Source organism: Phocoena sinus, chromosome 3 (genome assembly GCF_008692025.1).
Source record: "Phocoena sinus isolate mPhoSin1 chromosome 3, mPhoSin1.pri, whole genome shotgun sequence".
Taxonomy (NCBI): domain Eukaryota; kingdom Metazoa; phylum Chordata; class Mammalia; order Artiodactyla; family Phocoenidae; genus Phocoena; species Phocoena sinus.
Genome location: NC_045765.1, coordinates 19,613,973 through 19,628,019, shown reverse-complemented (window position 1 = coordinate 19,628,019; position 14,047 = coordinate 19,613,973). Strand labels below are relative to the sequence as shown.

The 14,047-nt window shown below is 57.3% G+C and overlaps 1 protein-coding gene across 5 annotated transcripts; it reads left to right on the top strand.

Moving 5' to 3' along the window:
• Positions 1-2,128: 2,128 nt before the first annotated feature.
• On the top strand, positions 2,129-12,919 carry FGFR4 (fibroblast growth factor receptor 4). 5 transcript variants are annotated; one of them, XM_032628484.1, is made up of 19 exons: positions 2,129-2,250; positions 3,866-3,911; positions 4,598-4,741; positions 5,411-5,674; positions 5,762-5,842; positions 5,963-6,129; positions 6,680-6,803; positions 7,338-7,528; positions 7,659-7,797; positions 8,153-8,346; positions 8,455-8,600; positions 8,687-8,808; positions 10,315-10,425; positions 10,486-10,703; positions 11,096-11,218; positions 11,305-11,375; positions 11,596-11,733; positions 12,012-12,117; positions 12,216-12,913. In XM_032628484.1, exons 3-19 carry the CDS (start codon positions 4,651-4,653, stop codon positions 12,360-12,362), a joined length of 2,433 nt encoding a protein of 810 aa, XP_032484375.1. In that variant the 5' UTR covers positions 2,129-2,250; positions 3,866-3,911; positions 4,598-4,650; the 3' UTR covers positions 12,363-12,913. The 5 variants fall into 5 exon arrangements, with proteins under 5 accessions (XP_032484375.1, XP_032484374.1, XP_032484373.1 ...); XM_032628483.1 differs by having other exon boundaries at positions 3,866-4,016; XM_032628482.1 differs by having other exon boundaries at positions 3,863-4,016.
• Positions 12,920-14,047: the final 1,128 nt, after the last annotated feature.

Here is a 14,047-nt window from a genome sequence, read left to right as displayed (position 1 = left end):
AGTCCGCCTACCGATGCAGGGGACACTGGTTCATGCCCTAGTCCGGGAAGATCCCACATGCCGCGGAGCGGCTGGGCCCGTGAGCCATAGCCTCTGAGCCTGCGCGTCCGGAGCCTGTGCTCTGCAACGGGAGAGGCCACAACAGTGAGAGGCCCGCGTACCGCAAAAAAAAAATTAAATAAATAAATAAAATAAAAACTAAAAAGATAACCAACTATTTTCTGATTTATCTTTGGGAGGAGACCATTATTTTGTTTGAGAAGGAAAAGGAAAAATATAACTTTAATGGGCCTTTTAGTTATGCAAAGGAAAAGCCTCTATCTTATTGGGAGTAAGGGCAGAGAGGGCTAGACTTCTCCGCATAACAAAGGAAAAGGAAGCTGCTTCCCCTAGGGCAGTGTCTCCACCAGCCAGAGCACTGACCAGGAGGCGTGCAAGAGACCCCAGTTGAATGAAGGGTTTCCTTTCTCCTCCAGAAGCCTTCAGAGGAGCACGGGGCTTGGACTTAATGTGAGGGTTGGGTAGAGGTCAAGGGTCGGCTAACCTAGGACATGCTCAGCAGAGATGTGGGTGCAGGTGAGACAGACCTGAGCCTAGAGGAGCGCGGTAGAGCTATTCCGGGTGCACCTATTGTGTACCAGGCACTTGAGATATAATGGTATGGCCTGCAAGCAGTTCCTGCCTTCTATTTACAGAATTAACTGTTTAGTTACAATTTTGGAACATGTGATGAGGAATTAACAAGTCCTAAATAATCACAGCTAACATTACAAAGCAAGTGCTATATGTCAGGTAGTGTTCTAAAGGCTTACACATAAGAACATGTCTACTTTATTTTTTCTTTTTATTGAGGTATAGTTGCTATACAATCGAATATATATATATATATATATATATATATATGCCACATCTTTTTTATCCATTCATCTGCTGATGGACGATGCTTTAGGTTGCTTCCATATCTTGGCAATTGTAAATAATGCTGCTATGAACATTGGGGTGCATGTACCTTTTCAAATTAGTATTTTCATTTTTTTCCATATACACCCAGGAGTAGAATTGCTGGGTCATATGGTAGTTCTATTTTTAGTTTTTTGAGAAATCTCCATACTGTTTTCCACAGTGGCTGCACCAATTTACATTCTCACCAACAGTGTGTGAGGGGAACATGTCTACTTTTTGCAACCACTTCTTGAGGATGATACTATCATTATACCTGTTTTACTGATGAGAAAACGAAGACACGGGCATGGAGTAACTTGACAAGGCCACGTGTGATGGTGCTGAGATTTGAGTCCTGCAATTAGTGATCTGAATCACTTCACTCTCTGCTTCTATCCCCATGCTCACAGGAGAGAAGACGTGGAAGAGGAACTGGCAAGTTAAGAGGGCTTCTCTGGGGACATGAGCTGAGACCTAAGAATGAGGTGGAACTATCCAGACCTAGAGCGGAAAGCTCATCCCAGGAAGCGGAACCACATGTGCAAGGCCCAGAGGTAGGGTGGGAGCAAGGAAGAAGTGAATGAAGGCTTCATCTGGAGGCGTGGGCGTGACCAGGTCATGCTAAGAATCTCTATAGGAAACTATTGGGAAGTTTTAAAGAGATGGTTGTGGTCAGTACAGCCAGATTTGTATTTTAAATATCACTCTGAAGGTTGTGAGGAGAACGGATGGGGGTGGGGGCAGAGGGGGTGGTCTTATGACCATTGCGCAGAAGACAGAGGAGCCAGGTTAAGCCAAGGTCTGCGGAGGTGGCAGCTCTGGACTGCTGGGTCTTGTTCCCTGGGAGGTGAAAAGCAGGGGATGGAGCGATGGACTAAAACTTGGAAGCCAGGCCTGGGTGGGGCAAAAGAGGCGGAGTCTGAAGGGGTGTGCCAGCCGGGATTGGGCTGGCCTCCTAGGGTGCTCGGCGCATTTGGGTTTGAGGAGTGGCCTCCAGGTGAGCGAGACGCTGTGCCACCCGCTGTCAGGAGATGATCTAGGCCAGGCGGGACCAGAGATGGGCGGGGCGCTGGGCCTTTGCAGGCCAAGCAGCTGTCAGGATAGAGCTGGTCCAGGAGGGGCGGGGCCCGAAGTAGGTGAAACCCGAGGTGGGCGGGGCGTTGGGCCGCCCGCGGCCACGCCGCTGTCGCGGGTGCATTCCTGGCTCTCTGGCCGGGGGCTGAGCAGCTCCAGAGCGGAGTCTTCGGTCTCCCTGGGCGCGGGGGTAGGGGCTGGCGGGAGCTGGGACCGGGGCCACGGAGGACCCAGGTGAGTCGGAACCTTGTGCCGGGAGCGGGGCCATCTAGAGGTTCGAGGTGAGCCGGGACCCTGTGCAGGCCCAGGCCGCGCTCTCAGCCGCCAGGGGGCGAGCGGCGGCGGGGCTCCGGGAGCTGACCCCTCCCAGCACTGGGAACCTGGGCGTCCGCTCGGCGAGGGGGTGAAGGGGACGGTAAATCAGTAACCCAAAGCGCACACAAGGGCCTTTTGTCCCGCTCCGTCCAAAGAGCACCCTGGCCGCGGAGCTGGTTACTCATTGCCCACCGGGGCGGGGGCGGGCCAGCTGTCCCTGCAGCTCCCTTCAGGACCCGCTGACAGGCACTTCCCCTCAAGGTGGCCGGGTAGGGCTGGAGGAGGAAGAGCGCGCTGGTCCCTCTGCTGCTGGACCGTGTGCGCGCCCCGAATAGAAATGAGCAAGTTGAGACTCCGAGAGGTGCAGCCATTTGCCCAGGCTCCCCAAGCGCTTGAGTGCGAGAGGCTGGAGAACGCAGGACTACTTGATGCCAGAGTCAGGCCCTTCGACCCCACGTGCAGGGCAGTCAGTCGGTCAGCTGCGGGCAGGTGACCCGACTAAGGTTCTGAGGTCAGGGTAGCCTGGGGGTGGGAATAAAATCCCTGGGCCTCTCACTCCACTCCCAACCCAGAGAACTGCCCTCCCTGCAGAGCAGAGCGGAGTGAGGGGATTTCACAGAGACGGGGCAATGGAAACCGGGGGTGGGCACAGAGACAGTGGCATCTGAACCAGCTGGAGAAGTGGGGGCAGAGAGGTATGGGCAAGAGAGAAGACATGCCCGGTTTGGAAAGCCAGTGGCTTCCCAGTGCTGAAGAAGCTGACTGTGCAGCCAATGAGATTGACAAAGGCAGGGAGGGAGGCCTTGGATGCTGGATAAACAGTGTGGACTGGATCCTGCTGCACACAGGCAGCCATTAAGGGCTTGTAAGCTGGTGGGTGTTGGGGGGTGGGGGGCGGAACATGGCAGACTTGTAACTTTTAAAACACTGCTGGAGAACCCAGGGAGACGTTTGCAAAGGCCCAAGCTAGAGATGACCATAGCGTGCTCTGGGTTCAGGCAGGGAAGGTGAGATGGACTAGAGGGAGATTGGACAGGTTGTGCTCCAGCTGTAGGGGCAACCCAGGGAAGAAGCAGTTCAAAGAGGGAGATAATGGCTTTGGCCAGGACAGGCTAAGTGTCCCCTGCCTCAGAACCAGAGCTGGACAGGGGGGCAGTGGCTGAGGAGAGAGTGTGCAGTGGAATTCCCGGGCAAGGTGGATCCAGAGACACCAGTGCCACCTGACTGTTACCCTGCCCCAGGTGACAGCCAGTAAGCCCCTGGGACTACACTAGTCACCCTCTTCCCCTGCCAGCTGAGGCTCAGTTTTGAGTGTTCCTTTCAGAGGATAGAGACGTCGTTGGTGGCATTTGGAGGAGGGTAACTAGATGGGGTGGGAGTGTACATCACACCTGACAGGAACAGCACCCGCAGCGAAGGTGACTGGCCGAGAGCTGAACAAGGGTGACAGTCATGGGGACGGGGAAGGGGAAGAAAACATTCCAACATTCTGTGTGCCCAGCCCTACATACATTCTCTTTTCTCCTCAAAGCAGTCCTGTGAGGACAGCAGCCCAGAGAAGGACAGGGACTTGCAAGTTGGTAAGAGTCAGGATTTGAAGTTGACTCTGTCAGACACTGGAGTCTACATTCTTTACAAGAGCTTGTGTGCCTCTGACGGAGCTGTGGGGACACAAAAAAACAGAGGTAACCCCAGAATGCAATTCTGGTTCAGAATGAGGAAGAGCTTTTGCTTGCCGTAGAATGTACTGCCTTGTTAGTAGTGAGCACCCTGCCACTGCAGGTATCCAAAGCTGGTCATGGAAATGTCAGCAATGCTGTAAGGAGTGGGGGTCAGATCAGATAACATCCAGATGCTGAAGTTTGGCCTTGTATTATAATTCAGATTTTTTTTCAGTAATAAATTCATTTATTCAGCAAAAAATAAATTATGTGTGCTGAGAGAGAGCAGAATACGTGTCTCCATTCTCTGCTTCCTTCCAAGGAAAGAATCCCAAGCCTGCCCTTTTTGTGAACTTGTGCCGGGGTCTCAGCAGGACCCAAGGAGAGCAGGAAGCCCAGCCCCGGCTCCGCACCACACAGCCTACCGTGGGGAGGCCTTGGGCTCTGACAACAGCAGAGCTGGTTCTAGTCTCTGCCCTGACGCTGCCTAGCAGGGGCTTGAACAAGTTGGCATTTCTTGTCTCAGTTTCCTCATCTGCAAGATAGCGGCGTAGCGCCAACAAAGGTGCACGTCTAGCAGGAGTTCTTCGCCCTTTCTGTTTCAGGAAGGCAGTCAGTGGGAGGCCCAGCCTGGGTCCCTGCGAGCAGCAGGAAGGAGATGTGGCTGCTGTTGGCCCTGTTGGGGGTCCTGCTGGGGGCACCTGGGGCTCCAGCTTTGTCCCTTGAGGCCTCTGAGGAAGCGGAGCTGGGTATGGCCTCTAACATGGGAGAGGGTGGCAGGGGTGGGAAGAGTGGGCATCAGGAGGGGGCTGCTGGCTGAGCAAGGCTGGAGAGGATCCTGGCCCAGGCTCTGAGGAGGTGGCAGCAGGGCAGGACCAACCACTGAGACTCAGTGTCTGGCTCCCAGCAAGCATCCACCTATCTCTGTGTCCACAAGAGAGACTGGACTTGCAGGGTGCAGGGCCCTGAGGTGGGCCGCAGAGCTGGTGGTGAGCCCCTTGGCTGTGTGTGTGTGTGTGTGTGTGTGTGTGTGTGTGTGTTCTGTGCACTGGGTGTGTGGCTTGGGAGGCCCAGCCAGCATGTGTGGTGTATGCACTGTGAGTGTGATGTGCCCCAGAGGTGTAGGCGTGTGCCCTATATGTGGCACCTGTAGCATGTGCCTTGTGTGTGTATGTGTCTCTTGGGACAGTGGCATGTCCTGTCCAGCATGTGTGCCATGCACCATGTGTGTGATATGCACCAGAGGCATGGCATTTGCCCTGCACATACCGTCTGTGGTTGTGCATGTGGTTGTGTGTATGTGGAAGAGCAACGGTGTCCAGCATGTGTCGAGGGGTTGCTCCTGCCATGAGTGTGCAGCAAGTTCTCTGTATGCAGGGGGCTGACTCAGCTCACTGACCTCTGCCCTCGGCCCACAGAGCCCTGCCTGGCCCCCAGCCCAGAGCAGCAAGAGCAGGAGCTGACTGTGGCGCTTGGGCAGCCTGTGCGGTTATGCTGTGGGTGGGCTGAGCGCAGTGGCCACTGGTACAAGGAGGGCAGTCGCCTGGCACCTGCTGGCCGGGTACGAGGCTGGAGAGGCCGCTTGGAGATCGCCAGCTTCCTACCCGAAGACGCTGGCCGATACCTCTGCCTGACACGAGGCTCCATGCTTGTCTTGCACAATGTCACCTTGGTTGTGGATGGTAAGGGGGTCTGGCAGTGGCTAAGGGGTCCCTGGGGAGAGAAACTCTGTCCTGGGCCTCAAATGCCTCCCTCTGTCCCTGACATAGACTCCATGACCTCCAGCAATGGTGATGAGGACCCCAAGACCCACAGAGGCCCCTCGAATGAGCACGTTTACCCCCAGCAAGGTCAGTGTGACTCCTCAAGGACTCATTCCCCTGTCTTCCAGCTGGTCACTGAGAAGAGATCTGTGTGTAAACAGGTGGTCCTCCTGAGGGCACTGAGTTCTCCCTTCCCCTCCCCGCCAGCACCCTACTGGACACACCCCCAGCGCATGGAGAAGAAACTGCATGCAGTGCCTGCAGGGAACACCATCAAGTTCCGCTGTCCAGCTGCAGGCAACCCCATGCCCACCATCCGCTGGCTCAAGGATGGACAGGACTTCTATGGGGAGCATCGCATTGGAGGCATTCGGGTGAGTCTCCGGGTTCCTCCACCGGTCCCCTCAAGTCAAACCCACAGTTCTTTCTCTACTGAGAAAGGCAGCTGCAGGGCCCCAGAAGGAGCACTAGACTGTGGACTTGGACAGCTCTGGTTCAAGTTCCCACTCTGCCACTCTCTTGCAAGTGACTTAACCTCCCGACCTTAGCAACTCCATGTGTAAAGTGGGAAGGATCACTGACCAGCAGGTATTAATATGTTTTAGCAGCTCATTCTCATAAGACCCTACAGGGTCAGTTCCAGGCTGTAGTCTCAGAGGAAGCTGAGACTCAGAGAGGGCAAAAACTGGTTCAAGGTGGCACAGCTCAGAAGAAGTAGAGCTAAAACTCAAGGACTTGAACTCACGGCTCAGATACTTCTTGGGGCCTTCTCCTTTGTTCCAAGGTCCCTAGCCTTGGCGTGGCCTCCCCAGGGCCTAGAGAGCTTGAGAAGACCCCCGCGGGCAGAATATAGCCTCCTCATGCTCTGGTCCCCTGGATGGGCATGGTTCGGTGGCCCCTCATGGACACTTCTCCTGCTCCCAGCTGCGCCACCAGCACTGGAGCCTGGTGATGGAAAGCGTGGTGCCCTCGGACCGTGGCACATACACCTGCCTTGTGGAGAACTCTTTGGGCAGCATCCGCTACAGCTATCTGCTGGACGTGCTGGGTGAGCGGGCGGGCGGGCAGGCGGGCAAGGCGGTGTCAGGGTGGGAGCCCTGACCCTGCCCTCAGGTGGGACCCAGTCTGGCAGGCAAGATGGACTTTTAGATGACTCACTTAAGCTACTCAAATTATCCAGGTGGGTCCAAGAGAAGCACAGGGGATAATGTGGGCTTGGAGGAGCAGGGTTGGGCTGAGGAGAAACATGGGAAAGACATCCAGGCAGAGGGCACAGGCTGAGTAAAAGCCCTAGGCATAAAGAACACAATGCATTTGTGGGGACGTGTATGCCTAGAGTGTGGCATTTAAGCAGAGAGCCAGGCCTGGAGGGTTTTTGAGTGCTAGGCTGAGAAGTTGTCCTTGACCCCAAAGGCAATGGGGAGCCATGGAAGGTTTAAACAGTGTAAGAAGGGGATGAACAAGGTCTGAGCTGAGTATCAGGAAGGTCCCTCCCTTGAGCTGGTGGGGGGAGGCTGGAGGCAGGTGACCAGGGTGCTTCTGTGGGTGCCTGGTCAGGGCTGACGGCCCGGCCCCGCCCCAGAGCGGTCCCCGCACCGGCCCATCCTGCAGGCGGGGCTCCCAGCCAACACCACAGCTGTAGTGGGCAGCGACGTGGAGCTGCTCTGCAAGGTGTACAGCGACGCCCAGCCCCACATCCAGTGGCTGAAGCACATTGTCATCAACGGCAGCAGCTTCGGTGCCGATGGCTTCCCCTATGTGCAAGTCTTAAAGGTCCAGTCCCTGCCAGCACCTGACTCTACCATTCTCCCACGGGTGGTAGGGAGTGGTCCCCAGCTCCCTTCCTGGCCGCAGTGTGGCCCCAGGCCCTTCTGTGACCCCTGAATGTGTCCCCCTTCCCCAGACAGCAGACATCAATAGCTCAGAGGTGGAGGTCCTATACCTTCGGAATGTGTCTGCTGAGGATGCAGGCGAGTACACCTGCCTGGCGGGCAATTCCATCGGCCTTTCCTACCAGTCAGCCTGGCTCACAGTGCTGACAGGTGAGCTCCTGAGGGGGCCAGGAGAGGCTGCGGGATTCTGCTGTGGTTCCACAGTGGGCTGTGACCTGTTGGGTAGATAGTCTTCCTTGGCCTGTGGGGTCTGGATTTGGGATGAGGTGTGTGGATTTGTGTGTTTGATTCTGCTTGTAGCAGTCCCTCTATGCGTGTCCACATGTGACTGTCCGTGTGACTCTCTGGGGTGTTGGTATGAGGGACGGGGTGTAAATGCAGTTTTCTCGGTGTGTGTCCCTATGTATGTTGGGAGCTATGAGGGCCTCAGTTAGAGGGAATGGGGCCAGCCATCTGATCACTGACTGGTCAGTTTCTGTCTGTCTGTATGTCTCCCTGTGGGCAGAGGAGGATCTCATGTGGTCGGCAACAGCGCCTGAGGCCAGGTACACGGACATCATCCTGTACACATCAGGCTCTCTGGCTTTGATGGTGCTCCTGCTTCTGGCCGGGCTGTATCGCAGGCAGGTGCTCCTCGGCCGGCACCCCCGGCAGCCTGCCACTGTGCAGAAATTGTCCCGCTTCCCTCTGGCCCGACAGGTACCAACCATGCTGTCCCCCACCTCTGTGTCCCCGTAATGAGGCTCTGGGCCTGCTTTCCTGCCTCAGCTTGGCTTCAGCCGACAGACCAAGTCTCTCACTTTGCAGTTCTCCCTGGAGTCAGGCTCCTCGGCCAAGTCAAGCTCATCCCTGGTGCAGGGTGTCCGTCTCTCCTCCAGCGGCCCCCCCTTGCTTGCGGGCCTCGTGAATCTAGACCTACCTCTCGACCCACTGTGGGAGTTCCCCCGGGACAGGTATGCGGTGCTGAGTGAGGGTGGGGATCAGACTCTGGGCAGGAATGATGCCCTGAGGGCTGAGGCCTCATCTCTCTCATCTCCAGGCTGGTCCTGGGAAAGCCCCTGGGCGAGGGCTGCTTCGGGCAGGTGGTGTGTGCAGAGGCCTTTGGTATGGACCCCGTCCGGCCTGACCAAGCCAGCACTGTGGCCGTCAAGATGCTTAAGGGTGAGTATGGCGGCCTAGGAGAGATCCAGTGGCCTTGGGAGTAACAGACGGGGCTCTCAGTGCTAGCGGGTGAGCACTGAGGGCCAAGAGAGGCCACGCAATCCCACCCGAGGGCCTGGGGCCCAACTCTGCTACTGATCCTGGCAAGTCATTTCTGAGCTTCGGTTTCCTTACGTGTCACGTGGAGTAAATAATAGTCCCTGCCTCCCAGCCCAAGGTTTGTGGGAAGTGCCTGGTGCCTAAAGTCTTAACCATTGGGATGATGATGACTACAAGGGTTTAGGGTGATGGGTTTGATACCCCGTGTCAGCCTTGGCCTCAAATAACCTTGTCAGCCTTGAAGGCCTCCACCTCATTCCCCCGCGATTCCCCTGCAAATTGCACCCTCAGCCTCCCCCGGGCCCTGTCGCCCTGAGTTCACCACTGTCTCGGAGAACAGCCCAGGCAGCAACCCCAAGGGGCTCAGAGCACACCTGGGACCCACCATCGGGGCCTCTTGCTGCTGTTCCCCAGCCCCCTCTTCAAGAGCAGCCCAAACTGCTGTTCTGCTTCCCCCGGCCCCTCCTCTCTGCACAGCTGGGGCCACCTGGCACTTTCTGGGAGGCAGGGATTGAGAAATGTGCATTGTGAGGTCTGGTGGGGAGGGTATGTCATTGGCCCAGGGCCACAGGTCAGCCCCAGGGGCTCAGCCCCTGGTCCTTAGCCTTCTCAAAAGAAGCTGGAGCAGTGTCTTCCTGGCCTCCCCGTCTGCACCCCACTGGCAGCTCCCTGAATTCCCAGGCCAGATGGACGCCAGGCCTTGGTCAGACAGACCTCAGGTCTCCAGCCCACTTCCCGCCCCCAGGAGTTCTCACCCCATTCAGGGAGTAACACCAAGCCCTCCAGACAGAGCTTCCTTCCTGTTCAGAGCTCTTCCCTCTCTCTCCTGTTTCCTGGTCCCACTCACTGGCAGGCCTACCACTTTTTTCTTTTTTTAATTAATTAATTAATTTTTTGGCTGTGTTGGGTCTTCGTTTCTGTGCGAGGGCTCTCTCCAGTTGCCGCAAGCGGGGGCCACTGTTCATCGCAGTGCGCGGGCCTCTCACTGTCGCGGCCTCTCCCGTTGCGGAGCACAGGCTCCAGACGCGCAGGCTCAGTAGTTGTGGCTCACGGGCTTAGTTGCTTCGCGGCATGTGGGATCTTCCCAGACCAGAGCTCAAACCTGTGTCCCCTGCATTGGCAGGCAGATTCCCAACCACTGCACCACCAGGGAAGCCCAGGCCTACCACTTTTAGATCCTTGATCTTGTTGCATCCTTGCAACTGCTATGGGAGTAGGGCACGATCCATTGTCCCGTTTCATACAAGATAATCCTGAGGTTCAGAGAGGTTAAGAGCTTGTTTCAAGGCCACACAGCCTAGCAGGAATTCAGGCCCAGACCTTCCTGACTCATGAGTCCAGGGCTCCGTGTCCTGTCCCCAACCCAAAGTCTCGCTTACGTAGTCACCCTGGCTGTCATCCTTACAGACAATGCCTCCGACAAGGATTTGGCAGACCTGGTCTCTGAGATGGAGGTGATGAAGCTGATTGGCCGACACAAGAACATTATCAACCTGCTGGGTGTCTGCACCCAGGAAGGTGGGGTGGGGCAGGGCTAGGGACGGGGACGGTTGGGATGCAGAGTCACAGCCTCAGTAGCTTCCCTGTCCCCCCTCGCCTCTGTAGGGCCCCTGTACGTGATTGTGGAGTGTGCCGCCAAGGGAAACCTGCGGGAGTTCCTGCGGGCCCGCCGCCCCCCAGGCCCTGACCTCACCCCTGACGGGCCTCGGAGCAGCGAGGGGCCACTCTCCTTCCCTGCCCTGGTCTCCTGCGCCTACCAGGTGGCCCGGGGCATGCAGTACCTGGAATCGCGGAAGGTACAGGCAGCGGGCAGCACTCTGGACCACTCCAACTGCCCCATCCCCACACTTTCATGCCCTGCATTAGATGCCCCAACTTCTCCCTCCCCTTTTTCATTAGCCTGTGTCCCTGAGTCCTTCTGTAACCCCTCAGTCCTTCTGTACACAGTTGAAACTGCATATCCCCATTCCTTCCTCACATACTCCCTACCACACAGGTAGGAAGAGGCAGTGCAGGAGAGAGGGTGTGGGCCCTGAAGTTAGTTGGCTTAGGTTTCCTCTCTGTGACTCTTGACTTCCTCTTCTGTAAAATGGGTGGATGATCCCTACCCCGAGGGTTACTGTGAGGTCCTGTGTGCCCAGCTTCCTGCTCTGTCCTCATAAACCTAAGACCCCTGCCCTGCCCCCAGTGCATCCACCGGGATCTGGCTGCCCGCAATGTGCTGGTGACCGAGGACAATGTGATGAAGATCGCTGACTTTGGGCTGGCCCGCGGCATCCACCACATTGACTACTACAAGAAAACTAGCAACGTAAGGGAGGCAGGGCAGAACTCAGTAGGGGCGGGGCACCGGGACCTGTGGGACTTAGCAGCAATGTGCCCTCTTCTCCCCTCCAGGGCCGCCTGCCTGTCAAGTGGATGGCACCTGAGGCCTTGTTTGACAGAGTCTACACACACCAGAGTGACGTGTGGGTCCTAGAAGCTGGGGCCCGGGGTGTCTGCAGGCGATCACAGAAAGGGCAAAGCTCTTGCCCCGGGTCGCACAGCCCTGGGACCTGAATGGGACTAGACTCTAAAAGAAACCCTAATCCTGACCCCCATGGTGGATCATAGCTGTGGGCTCCCCCATCCTAGTCCCAGGGGTAGGGAGTGAAGCTGTGCCCTGCTGAGCCTGGGTTCTGCCTCCAGGTGGTCATTTGGGATCCTGCTGTGGGAGATCTTTACCCTCGGGGGCTCCCCGTACCCTGGCATCCCAGTGGAGGAGCTGTTCTCGCTGCTACGAGAGGGGCATCGGATGGACCGGCCCCCACACTGCCCCCCAGAGCTGTGAGGCCTCACCCCACTCTCCCGCGCTTTCCAGTCCTTACCCTCTGCCCTGACCTTGACCTCAGGGCCTGGCCATAGAGAGTGGTTAGCACTAACACTGTCACCACCTCCTCCTCAGCCCAGCAGGGAGGTCCTGGCCTGGTACCCTTCCACTGAATGGCCTCACTTACCCCACATCAAACCCTACCCCTTCCTCACACCCCCCCAACCCAGGGCCATGAGGTCCCCGCTCACCCAGGCCTGAGGCTCCTTCTGACCCTCCCCCACACCTCTCCCAGGTACGGGCTGATGCGTGAGTGCTGGCACGCAGCACCCTCTCAGAGGCCCACTTTCAAGCAGCTGGTGGAGGCACTGGACAAGGTCCTGCTGGCCGTCTCTGAGGAGGTACTGTGCCCCTATTGTCCCATGACCCCCCTGTGCCCACTGCCCTCTGGGCCTTGTCCCACCTGACCACCAGGGCTGACCAGCACTGTTCCCCATAGTACCTCGACCTCCGCCTCACCTTTGGACCCTACTCCCCTGCTGGCGGGGACGCCAGCAGCACCTGCTCCTCCAGCGACTCTGTCTTCAGCCACGACCCCCTGCCCCTGGGGCCCAGCCCCTTCTCCTTCCCTGGGGTGCAGACATGAGAGTGGCACAAAGTTGTATGGGCAGGCCGGCCGTCAGCCTTGGGCCTCCTGGCTGAGCTGCAAGCTGGTGGTGCTTGACCTTGGCACCCCCAGGCCCTGACCTAAAGGTACTGTCCCAGATCTCTGGTTCTGCTTTGGGGAGGTCTGTATTTGGTCCTGGGGTCCCCAGCTGAGACTCCTGCTCTGGCCTCTGGGTCTCAAGCCAGAGTTCAACCCCAGTCTCAAGGCCTTGCCCTTGCCTTGGAGTCATGGCCCCAGTGTTCTAATGGCTTGTTAAGGTTCTGCTTGGCCTCCTGGGCCTGGGCACTCGGTCCTTGTTCCAGGGCTTTGGTTGGTCCTGGCTGTAGGGCTGTCCTAAATCTCCCCACTTCCCTACACCAAGAAAGGTCTTGGGCCTCTGAACCCCATGTCCCCAGACCTCCCCTGCCTCCCCTCTGCTGCTTATCCCAGCATCTCGGCGGAAGGAGCACTGGCCCCTTTGCTAGCTGAGAGGCTGGAAGCCTGCCAAAACACAGAAGCAAATGGCCTTTTATAAATTATTTTTTTTTTGCAATAAACCACTGTGTGCCTGCCTGGTGACTTCCCTGCAGCGGGTGGAGGGGGAACAGGGTGGAGAGATCCCCGAGCTGGGAGTTTTGCCTGGGTGACACAGACTGAGAGCTCCATGCCCGGCCCTGGGTTTACATCCACCTCCAGCTGCGTCAGGGTGGACCTAGGAGCCTGTGTGAACCTCTGTCTTAGTCTGTCTGTCTTACCAGCACCATCTTGTATATGTGATAGTGTGAACGAGTGCTAACGGGCAGAGGAGTCCACACGGCACCATCCACTTGGCAGGACTCCTGTACCCTCTGCATATGCGTATGTGTGTGCGTACCCTGGGACTGTCCCCAAGGGAGCTGGCAGCACCCCTCCCCCATCTGCTCAGCATTAACCAAGCTGACCGTTAACACAGCGTGAAAGCCTGAAACTCAGCTTCGAGGCTGCTGCCCGCTCCCACGCTCTGCGGCTCAGGCTGGGGGCTTGTGGGGGCTGTGCCCGCCCCGCCCCACCCTGGCCAGTCTCCCAGGCAACAGCTGGTTGCCGCCTGGCTGGGCTGCAGCTGTCTCTGCCTGCCTGGTCCTCGCCTGGGGAGGCCATCATGGCCCTGTTCTCAAACACCCTCTGGGGGGTGGAGGGATCAGCTTCCCAGGGCTCTGAGCCTGGAACCCTCTCCAGCTCCATCCCAGTGGTTACTGCTGCTCTTCAGCCCCTGAATCACAAGGAAGAGGTAGGTACCAGACCCAGTGCCTGGTGCTCTCTTCTGCCCTGCCCTGCTGGAACAGGGGTGCTCACCAGGACACATCATTTGTGGAAGCTGCCTGGATTGCCCCCATGGCCTCTCAGCGGGTGGTGGCTGAAAGTACATACAGGGTCAGAAGGGACTGGATATAAGGATTTGGGACTGGGGCCGTCCTGGAAGACTGAGCAGCAGCTCATGGCCATGCTTCTCTTCCTACTCCAGGTCTCCTGACACACCCATTGTGCCCTCTTTGCTTCACTGTGTCCCAAATTGAACTACTCATTTTCCCCCCAAAACTGTACCTCCTCCAGGATGCCCCATCTCAGAGGAAGCACCAGGCCTAAACCCAGGGAGTCATCCCTGACCACTTCCTTTCCTTTAAGAGCCCTGTTCCCTAATGGATGGA